Here is an 11,611-nt window from a genome sequence, read left to right on the forward strand (position 1 = left end):
GATCCCACATATGAGGGCCAGTGACACTGCCCTCTACAACTAAGATGCTGAACAACAGCTCAACCTGGAGTTGGGCTGCCATGAGTCGCCAGCGACCGCGTAGGCTGCATCCCCTGCTGCAGTGGGTTGCCATGGGCTACCGTGTGTAGCCAGCAGCCAGCGTGAGTGGCCAGCAGCCGCTGTGAGCGGCCGTCTAAAAGCCGGCGACTGATCTGCCTCGCCCGGGTAGAGCGCAATGATGGTGCCAACTTGGGCCAGTGAAGCAACGTTCTCCACAACTAGACTGAAGAACAAAAGGACAGCAATTTGTCTGTTCCCCTTCCCCCAATTCCCCAGCACCGTTTCCATCCCCCAATTCCTCAATAACAATCTTAAAAGAGGACTCAAATTAGTAAAATCAGTAATGAAAGAGGTGATGTGACAACAGATACCACAGAAATACAAAAAAATTTAAGAAATTTCTATGAGCAACTATACACCAACAAATTTGACAATCTGGAAGAAGTAGATAATTTCCTAGAAGCATACATCCTTCCTAAGCTAAAGCAAAAAGAAACGGAAAATCTGAATAGACTGAATACTACCAAGGACATTGAATCAGTAATCAACAAGCTCCCAACAAACGCCCTGGACGTGATGGCTTCACAAGTGAATTTTACCAAACATTCAAAAAGCAATTATCAGCTAGTCTTCTCAAACTATTCCAAAAAATCCAGAAGGAGGAAAGGCTCCCAAACTCTTTCTATGAGGCCACTATCACCCTGATTCCAAAACCAGACAAAGACAGTACAAAAAAGAAAAACTACAGGCCAATATCCCTGATGAACATAGATGCAAAAATTCTCAACAAAATACTAGCAAACAGAATGCAGCAATATATTAAGAAGATTATACACAATGATCAAGAGGGATTCATTCCCCGTTTGCAAGGTTGGTTCAATATCTGCAAATCAATTAATGTGATACACCACATTAACAAAATTAAAAATAAAAATCATATGGTTATATCAATAGATTCAGAAAAAGCATTTGACAAAATACAGCAGCCATTTATGATAAAAGCTCTTTGCAAAGTGGGAATAGAGGAATCATATCTCAACATAATAAAGGCCATATATGATAAACCCACAGCTAACACCATATTCAATGGGGAAAAACTAAAACCATTCCCCTTAAGATCAGGAACAAGACAAGGCTGTCCACTTTCTCCATTTTTATTCAACATAGTTCTGAAAGTTCTAGCCTCAGCAATCAGACATGAAAAAGAAATAAAAGGCATCCAAATTGGTAAGGAGGAAGTAAAATTGTCATTATATGCAGATGACATGATACTATATATAGAGAACCCCAAAGACTCCATCAAAAAACTATTGAAGCTGATAGATGAATTCAGTAAGGTAGCAGGATACAAAATCAATATTCAGAAATCAGTTGCATTTGTATATACCAATAATAAACCATCAGAAGGAGAAATTAAGAAAACAGTCCCATTTACAGTTGCTTCCAGAACTATAAAATACTTAGAAATAAATTTAACCAAAGAAATAAAAGACCTGTACTCCGAAAATTATAAGACACTGAAGAGAGAAAGAAGATACAAATAAATGGAAACACCTACCATGCTCATATATAGGAAGAATTAATATAGTTAAAATGTCCATATTGCCTAAAGCAATATCTAAACTCAATGCAATTCCTATCAAACTACCAAGGGCATTTTTCACAGAATTACAGAATATAATCCTAAAATTTATATGGAACCATAAAAGACCCCGAATAGCCACGACAATCTTGAGAAATAAGAACAAAGTTGGGGGATCATGCTACCCAACATCAAATCATATTACAAGGCTACATTAATCAAAACAGCATGGTACTGGCATAAAAATAGGCACATAGATCAATGGAACAGAATAGAGAGCCCAGAAATAAATCCATTCATATACAGTCAATTAATCTATGACAATGGAAGCAAGAATTTACACTGGGGTAAAGACAGTCTATTCAATAAATCGTGCTAGGAAAATTGGACTGACACATGCAAAAAAATGAAACTGGACTACTTCCTTACACCATATACAAGAACAAACTCAAAATGTATTAAATACTTAAATGTAAGATCTGAAACCATTAAACTCCTAGAAGAAAATGTAGGGAGTAAATTTGCAGACATTACCCTAAGCAATGTTTTTACTGATATATCCCTACAGGCAAGGGAAGCAAAAGAAAAAATGAACATATGGAATTACATCAAACTTAAAAGTTTTTTCACAGCAAAGGAAACCATCAACAAAACAAAAAGGAAGCCTACTGCATGGGAGAAGATATTTGTCAACGATATATCGGATAAGGGGTTAATATCCAAAATTTATAAAACACTCATGCAACTCAACACCAAAAAAACAAACAACCCAATTAAAAAAAGGGCAGAGGATATGAAGAGACATTTCTCTAAAGAGGACATACAGATGGCCAACAGGCATATGAAAAAATGTTCAACTTCACTAATCATTAGAGAAATGCAAATAAAAAACACAATGGGATACCACCTCACTCTGGTCAGAATCGCTATCATCAATAAATCAACAAACAACAAGTGCTGGCGAGGTTGTGGGGAAAAGGGAACCCTGCTGCAGTGTTGGTGCGATTGCAGATTGGTGCATCCACTATGGAAATCAGTATGGAGGTATCTCAAAAAACTGGAAATGGAACTACCTCATGACCCAGCAATTCCACTCTTAGGTATTTATCCAGAAACCCAAAACACTAATTAGAAAAAATATATGCACCCCTATGTTCATTGCAGCACTATTTACAATAGTCAAGACTTGGAAACAATCGAAATGCCCATCAGTAGATGACTGGATTAAGAAGCTGTGGTACATTTACACAATGGAGTATTACTCAGCTGTAAAGAACAATGAAATCGTGCCATTTGCAATGATATGGATGGACCTAGAGAACATTATGTTAAGTGAAATAAGTCAGTTATATGTGGAATCTAAAAAACTGAATAAATGAGCAATGTAAACAGAAATAGTCTCAGAGACACAGAGGAAAAACTGATAGTTGCTAGATGGAAGGGGGTGGGGATGAGGGAGAAGGGAAAGGGACAAGACAACATAAATTGGTAACTTCAGTACTGCCACAGGGATAGAAAAGACAGTTTAGGGAATATAATCAATAATGTTGTAAATATTTTTTAGGGGGCTAGGTGGACTCATGTCTTGTTAGGGAGACCACTTCATGGACGGTGTAGAGGCCTGACCACTGCACTGTACATCTGAAGCTGCCACTGAATAATCTTATATGTCAACTATAATTTTATATATATATATATATATATATATATATATATATATATATATATATATATATATATATATATATATATATATATATATATATATATATATATATATAGTCACGGGACGTGGAGTACAGTGTGGGGAGTGGAGTCAATGGAATTGTAATAGATATGTATGATATTGGGGGTGAGGGGACAGTGAATAGGGGGAGGGGTGTTGTCACTTTGTGAGGGGTGAAAAGCATAACTATTGCATTGTTTTGTACACCTGAAACTAATAAAAAAAATTTAAATAAATAATTTTTTAAAAAAGAAAATGACTTCTAAATAAATGCGCCAGAACTGTACATAGAAATGGATGTTGTCCCTGTCAAAATCATTACCTTGGAAATTATATACTTCAATGATGCTGTCATTGGCACTTTGGAATTTTATTTCAGAGCTTAGAATTTTCCGCATTCTTAAAACTGGCAAATAGCTGTCTTTTCAGGTTGGGTTTAGCAATAGTCAAAAGTCCCCAAAGGGTAAGGGGAGAGGAGGGTGGTAGATGAGGGTAAAGGGGATCAAATATATGATGATGGAAGGAGAACTGACTCTGGGTGATAAACACACAATGTGATATCTAGAGGATGTATTACAGAATAGTACACCTGAAACCTATATAATTTTACTAACCATTATCACCCCAATAAACTTTAATTTAAAAAAAAAAAAAAAAAGGAAAAGTCCTCAAAGTAGCTGTACTTCTTGGAATCTCCCAAGTTCAGGTTCCATGCCCCTTCCTAGTACAGGGGTAGACAAACTTTTCAGATGGAAGAGCCGCCAGGGGTCAGCAAACTGCGGCTCGTGAGCCTCTGAAGTAAAATTGAAAATGAAAAAACAAGAAAACTATCATAGTTTCATTTATAAATTTTTAAAGGATATTATTCACATAATGATGATTATGTAAAAATATATATATGGCTCTCGAATAATTTTTAAATTGTTGTGAGGGTCAGGATTGGCTCTTTCAGGAGTCAGCAAACTTTTGAGATGGAAAGTACCCAAAGAGCCACATGTGGCTCGCGAGCCACAGTTTGCCGACTCCTGTCCTAGTGGATCACTGTGCTCCCTCCGGCAAAGAAAGTTTCACTCTATATTAGAATTGCTTATTAATTACCATCTGTACTTCAGGCCAAACTGTAAACTGCACAGAAGGAGGAAATTTATCTCATTTATTATTATACCCACAGTCCTAGCATACTGCCTAGAAAATGACAGGCGTCCTAGCATACACAATGATGCAATCTTCTATAATACAAAATGATTTGGAATATGGTGTGTTAGTTAGCTTCTCTATTTACCTCCCCACTCCTTTCAGAAAAAAAGAGTACCACACCTCTCTATGTGATCTGTGTGATTATGTATCTGTATAGAGGGACAATTACTTTATATACCTGGAAGGAAAAGTGGTTGGGTTGAATGATTTTCATTATTTATATATAGGAAAAAAAGAAAATCATGATTTTTCTTCCTCAGAGACTAAAAACAGAACTTTTCGTTCTCATTGCTGCAAGCACAATAGTATCTTACCTAGGTGCAATATCTCTATGGTGTCTCTGTAGGCTTTCAGCACCAGCTTGAAATGGCGATAAAGTGGATAGCACAAAACTCTTCTTCCAAATGATACCAGGATTTCATGAACATTAGTCCAAGTCTGTGATTATTTAAATAAGTAATCATTTCCATATTATATTTACAAACAAAAGCACATAATGAAATATTCTCAATTAAAAATTATAAGCTTGGATTATCATTAAGTCAAGTAGAAGAGAAATACAAAGTCATAAAAGAAGACATGCACTTCACCATAAAATATTTAATCTTAATCTTTGTAATTTCTCATATTTTATCAATATACCATAAATGCTCCTTAAAAATCATATATGTGGCAGGAAACTTTTTAAAAGTCCCTTAAGAATTACAAATATGAATCTAAAACACATGGCACTAACAAAATACAGATGCACATAAAAGACATTTCTAAATGATATATGCTTCATGTTTTTGTCTTTTAGGACCCTTCAAGACAGTGTAGATGAAAGATGTAGGACTCTTCAGTGAAGTGTGTTCATACGTACCCTCTCCTCCCCTTCCTTTTTTGTTTTGTTTTGTTTTGCTTTGCTTTGGGCATGAATAATACATGGTATTTACTTTAGTAATTTGTTTTTACTTATCAAAGAGAAAACTAAAAATCCCTAGAGGAAAAAAGTGTTTTATCTCAAACAGTATTAAACTGATACTATTAGCAATTCAAAACTTACTGAAAACACTAGACAAAGGCAATTTTCTACAAAATTGTTTTTAAATTGAGTTTTCTTTAAAAAAAGTAACCCTTATATAAAACATAAAATATAAAACTAAAACTAAAGGAACTTTATTTTAGCATACTTTCCATATATATTAATCCTTAATAAATAAGACAGCTGATTAAGAATATCGAGTATCTGACAAAGAATAGTTTATGTCTAAAAAGAATTATGAACTTTTAAAAAAGTTCTAGCAAAAAAACGAAATACTTATAAAAGTTTGACAGTTATTAGCATGTCTGGCAAGTCTAAGTTTTCTCAAAAACAATAAAAATTTCAAATTAAATCATAAACAAGTGAATTTATTCATGTTGATTTTAATAACTGAACTATGAAACTGACAACTACTTTGTTTTCAATGTAAGCAATCAATGCAATTACTACAGAAACCAGTTTCTCTGTTATATACTGATCATGGCAATATGTGAGACCCAAATGAAGTCTAGAGAACAGTACTTCTCCATCTTTAGTATGTATATGAATCCCTGGAGATCTTGCTACAAATTCTGATTCAGTGGGTCTGAACTGATCATCTGTCCTGCTAACGAGCTCCCAGCTGAGGAAGCTGGTCAAGCTGTTGGTCCATGGACCATTCTTGGAGTCGCAAGATTATCTGATAAAGTGTTTCAGTTCTGGCTGACATCTTATCTATTTCTTGAACAAAGCGATGTGATGAAATAACCTTGATTTTACACCTTAAAATGTAGTGTATCTAAGATTTAAACTGGGGAAAAAAAGTAGTCATCTTAATTGATGATACAATTATCAATTGTTTAAACTGACACTTTTTTCAAGTTTCTACTGTTAATTACTCTTGTGATAGACAACAATTTGTTCAAAACTAGTAAATTTAAAGATGCCACCCTTTGATATTTTTGGTAAGACCTACACAACTATTTTCTATAAAATACATATAAAAACAAGTACTACTATATTAAAAGTTATCACACCTAACCATACTAATTGTAGAACCCAAGAGAAGTTATTTAAGCTGTATGATCTGAGTTTCCTCACCTATAAAATATCAACAATACTTCTCACAGACTTATTGAAAGGAATTGGTGAGGTAATACATATAAAACACTTAACGCAGTCCCTGATGGTCAATAAGTGGCAGTCAGTAGTAGTATCACCCACGTTTGTTTCCCATCTTTGAGCTGAGCCCCAATATACGCCAACTTACAAACATGCCTCAAATGCCACTCTACATTCTCCTCCAACAGATTACATGCCCATTCTTTTTCCAAAGTATATTTTCACTCTCCTGACTTCCAAAACACCTTACCTGGCTTCATTAGTATAAGAGTAACAAATGGAATCAGAATTTTATTTAAAGGATGGTAAAAAAAAAAACTTGTACAACAAAACTTCCCCCTTTTAAAAAGTCAAGGAATTGTTTGAATTACCCAAAATGAACTGATGACAACAGAAAAATAACTTTCTGAACAAATAAAATCTAAATAATTGCAACTAAACATCATACCTCAAACCAGCACAGTGTTGGACTCAGTTTTCTGATATTCCATGCAGATTCAACCTTTATTTATTTTAGGGGAAAAGAATACTGTTACATTAGAGGTAAAGACATTTAAAAATAAAGCAAATATATCCATTTATTCAACTAGTGAGTAGTGTTGACATATAGAAGGACTAAGAAGTATCTGTGATTGAGAAAAAATAATTGCTTTACTGATGCAGACACTACCAAAGACAAGTTTCTGTCTACTTTCCTTGGGATTTTATAAAGCAAAGCCTTTCCTCTGATAAAGTCCCAGAACACAAGAGCAAATAAGCAGGGGCTTTGACAGTAAAAATTAAAGCAAAGCGATGCTTGCTCAATTTCTGTCTTTCTCAACAACGTTACTTGTCTCCCAAACATTCAATAAATCATCTACCAAAGGACTCAAAGATAATGTTGAAGTGCTGTCTGTGGCACTTAAAAAGCTGCTCAAGAATTTAGCCTTTCAGAGAATAGTGTGAGAATAGGTACATTCTAAAGAAGGTTTTGAAGTTGCAAGATTTCATGATTTCAGATATGCAGATACAAGAATAAAAATGGTGAACTGTTTTGAGTATAACTAAACACTCTTGCTTATCTTCTCAAGCAATAATATGAAGCACTTTTTTGCCAAAGAAAACATTTTCTCCAATCGTTAAAAAATGAGGGGAAACAAAAAGCATTTTCAGTTATATTAAGCCTCATTAATATTCATTTTGGAGTCAAATGCAAATCTCAAGAGTCACCTTTGAAATTTTCGGAATCATGACAACAGAAAATCTGGCACATACAAAAATGTAATCCTAAAACTACGCTACTGCTATGATATTGAGAAAGGCGGGTTTAATAATTTCCCTTTACAATGATATGAAGTATTTGTGTAATTTTAAAAAAGAAAAGCACATGCTCAGCTCAAGAACAACCCTTGAAGCATGGACAATTATAAAAAGAGACACATTAACCAGAAAGGCTTTTTTTTGTTTTTTAGTTTTCCAGCCCTTTTTTATGTAGGTGAGAAAAATGTTTAGTCCTTCATTTACAAAATCAAATGTAGTTTAAGAAAAAATACAATAAAGTCTATGTTATTGTTTTAAAAATCACTTAAGAATACCAATGGGCAGTGAACACACAACTTGATATATAGATGATGTGTTACAGAACTGTACATTTGAAACCTATGTAACTTTACTAACAACTGTCACCCCAATAAACTTTAATAAAAAAAAAAAGAATACTAATGTACTTTACAAAAAAATTTACTTTTACAATGGGATTTTTTTTTTTTTAAGATTCCTTTTCTTGTAAAATGCTATACCTTGCACCTGCTATATGACAGCTCAGAGAACGAATATATGTATGGTAAAGTTTCCCTCTTGTGGATGTCAAGTGTCATATGGCAACAGTCCTCTCATTTGGCAATTTATCTCCTAAAGATCCTTTTTCTCTACCTTCAGTTTTACTTCCCCACTTTGTTATTTGTAAAAACTGATGCCAAGAAATAAGATAAAGAGACCAAGTAAGCAGTGTGTTTTCACATTGGTACCCACCACCCACATACATGTGTAACTCCATGCAGAGTGCTCCCCAAGTAACTCAGCACAACAGGTCTCACTCAACAAGAGGAGTGATGTCTTAATACAGTTTGCTTAGCACAGCTGTCTGTGCCAACAGCACAGACACACATGTACTTACATTCCTCTCTCCTTCAGTGACACGAGTTTCATAACAATATGCCAGAAGGATATCAATCAAACTATAGTACACTTGACAATGGGCTCTCTTGTCCAGCAGGTAAGATTTATTGACAAATTTTCGCAGCTGGTATTTCTCTTCTTCAGAAAAAGACACTAGAAGAAAACGTAGTATTTAAAAATTAGATATTCCATTCAGTTTTGTAGAAACCCCAATGTAGAATATTTGTCAAAATTAGAACTTTGATTATAGAAACTGAAATAGTTATTTAACTGGATATATAAACAACTTTTTAAGTGAACTTCATAGTTTTATTAAGGGCTACACATTTGCTCAACCTTAGTAGAGTTAAACAAAGAATAAATGTCTAGGCTAGCCGAGTGGCTCAGTTGGTTAAGAGAGGGAGCTCAGAGCAACAGGATCTCCAGTTCGATTCCCACATGGGCCAGTGAGCTGCGCCCAAGCTGCCAACAGGTGGCAGGATGGTTCAGCTGGTGAGAGCACGTGCTCCTAACAAGGTTGCCAGCTGAACTCCTGCATGAGATGGTGGGCTACTCCCTCCCCATGACTAAGATTGAACACGGCACCCTGAGCTGAGCTGCCCTGAGCTGCTGATGTGCGACCAGATGGCTCAATGGTTAGAGCATGCGATTCCCACATGGGATGGTGGGCTGCGCCCCCTGCAACTAAGATTGAACATGGCACCTTCAGCTGAGCGGCCGCAAGCTGCCGACGGGAGGCTGGATGGCAACTGGACTTGGAAATGAGCTAGGTGCACCCTCCACAACTAAGATTGAAGAACAACAACTTGGCTGTTCTCCTTTCCCAATTCCCCAACACTGTTCCCCTTCCCCAATTCTCAAAAAAATATTTTAAAAAAAAGTCTAAACAATATCTATCCCATATTTCCAAACCCTGCTCCCATTTTTTTTGCTACACTGTTCTGTATTCAAGGCATCTGAATGTCAGCTATTGACTTTAAAATTAATATATTTTGGGCCGGCCAAGTGGCGCATTGGTTAAGAGCTGGCTTGGGACACCAGCTCTGAGCAGAAGGGCCCCAGTTCAGATAGCACATTAGGGCCAGTGACGCTGCGCCCTCTACAGCCAAGATGGTGAACAACAGTTCAACCTGGAGCTGGGTTGCCGTGAGTCGCCGGCAACTGTGCAGGCTGCAGTGGAGCTGCAGTGGGCTGTTGTAAAGCTACCATGAGTGGCTGGCAGCTGGTGTGAGCAGCCAGCAGCCAGCAGCCAGAGTGAGCTGCCGAGAGCCACCGTGAGCGGCCATCCAGTGGCCAGCGGCTGATCTGCCTCACCCGGGAAAAGCGCAATGATAATACCAACATGGGCCAGTGAAACGACGTCCTCCACAACTAGACTGAAGAACAAAAGGACAGCAACTTGTCTGTTCCCCTCCCCAATTCCCCAATAAAAATCTTTTAAAAAAATAAAATTAATATATTTTGACAAAAGAAAACATATAATAGCTAAATATAACACTGTAGATGTTCACTATCCATTTTGAAAGTCTTATACAAAAAACATAAATATTCCCAAATATTGGTCCATTTTAAGTGTATAGTATTAATATTCTTCACACACAGAAACAAAGTTATACGTAAATGCATAAATATGACCATATCACACATATCAGACTTATGGGAAATGTTTCTTTTCAACATTCTGTATTTCCCCATGTATAAAATGCTCCCATGTATAAGACGCACCTTAATTTTGGAACCCAAAATTTGAAAAAAAAAATGTGTTACATAAAGTTATTGAACTCAAGTTTTATTCATCATAAAATTCATACAACTCCTCATCACTGTCAAAACTCCCAACCATTAGCTAGCTTGTCCTCATCTGTGTCTGATGACGAATCACCCAACTGCCCTTTGCTCTTCAATCCATATCTTCAATTCCCTCTCTAAATCTGGCCATTTTGCCGACTTGCCTCTCATGGCCTTCTACTGCCGTGGCATTTTCAGTAGGGTTTCTTCTTCCTGTAGCCAGTCTCGGTTTGTTTTCTCAGTTGGAGGAGGACCAAACTTACGTTCAGCAGCACAATTTATATTCACTTTTGCAAACTGGATCACTTTTAACTTGAATTCAGCACTGTACGAAAATCTTTTCTGAGCCACTGCTGGGCAAAACGTGGCAAAACGTAACTTACCGTAATATACCGGTAACAAGTGCGAAACAATGAGCACAAAGACAACAAGCACAAAAAATTGGGAAATGCAAGTAAAAAAGTCTACAACAATGAGCGCAAAAAAAGCGGGAAATGCAAGTAAAAAAATCTACAACCACTGTATAAGACGCACCCAGTTTTTAAACCCCAAATTTATACATCGGGAAATACGGTAGTATGTTTTCCTTTTCTTCTTTTGCTTGGCACCCTCTTTCCATCTTCATCAACAGTCCCCCCATGTTAAAAATTTAGTATAAATACTTGCACATTTTTCTTGACAAACATGTAATCAAATAAACACATAAAGGTATATACATGGGAGTTTATACCTCCTCACCCCAAAGCATTAGATTATTTTTCTCCATCTAGCCTATCTCACTCAACAGTATCTGGCAAATCTCTCCAAGTTAATTGGTACTTAGCTCATTTTTGTGAAGGCCTTGAATATTCCACGGTGTAGCAGGGTCTGTCCAATCACTCCTCATACTGATGGACATGTGCTGTGCTTCCGGTTTTCTGCCCAGCTAATAAAGCTATATTCTTTTTTTTTTAAGATTCCTTTTCTTGTAAAATGC

General features: G+C 36.3%; 1 protein-coding gene across 2 annotated transcripts in view; it reads right to left on the bottom strand.

The window, feature by feature from the left end:
- SHQ1 (SHQ1, H/ACA ribonucleoprotein assembly factor) overlaps positions 1 to 11,611 on the bottom strand; it is a 131,811-nt gene that overhangs the window by 72,097 nt on the left and 48,103 nt on the right. For both annotated transcript variants that reach the window (XM_019626550.1, XM_019626551.1), the window contains exons 7-9: positions 8,846 to 9,000; positions 7,139 to 7,192; positions 4,880 to 5,003 (exon numbers count right to left, since the gene is read on the bottom strand). In XM_019626550.1, the coding sequence (XP_019482095.1) occupies positions 4,880 to 5,003; positions 7,139 to 7,192; positions 8,846 to 9,000 (333 nt within the window). The remainder of the gene's footprint in view (positions 1 to 4,879; positions 5,004 to 7,138; positions 7,193 to 8,845; positions 9,001 to 11,611) is intronic.

The sequence above is a fragment of the Hipposideros armiger genome, unplaced genomic scaffold, assembly GCF_001890085.2.
Source record: "Hipposideros armiger isolate ML-2016 unplaced genomic scaffold, ASM189008v1 scaffold_683, whole genome shotgun sequence".
NCBI classification, from domain to species: Eukaryota; Metazoa; Chordata; class Mammalia; order Chiroptera; family Hipposideridae; genus Hipposideros; species Hipposideros armiger.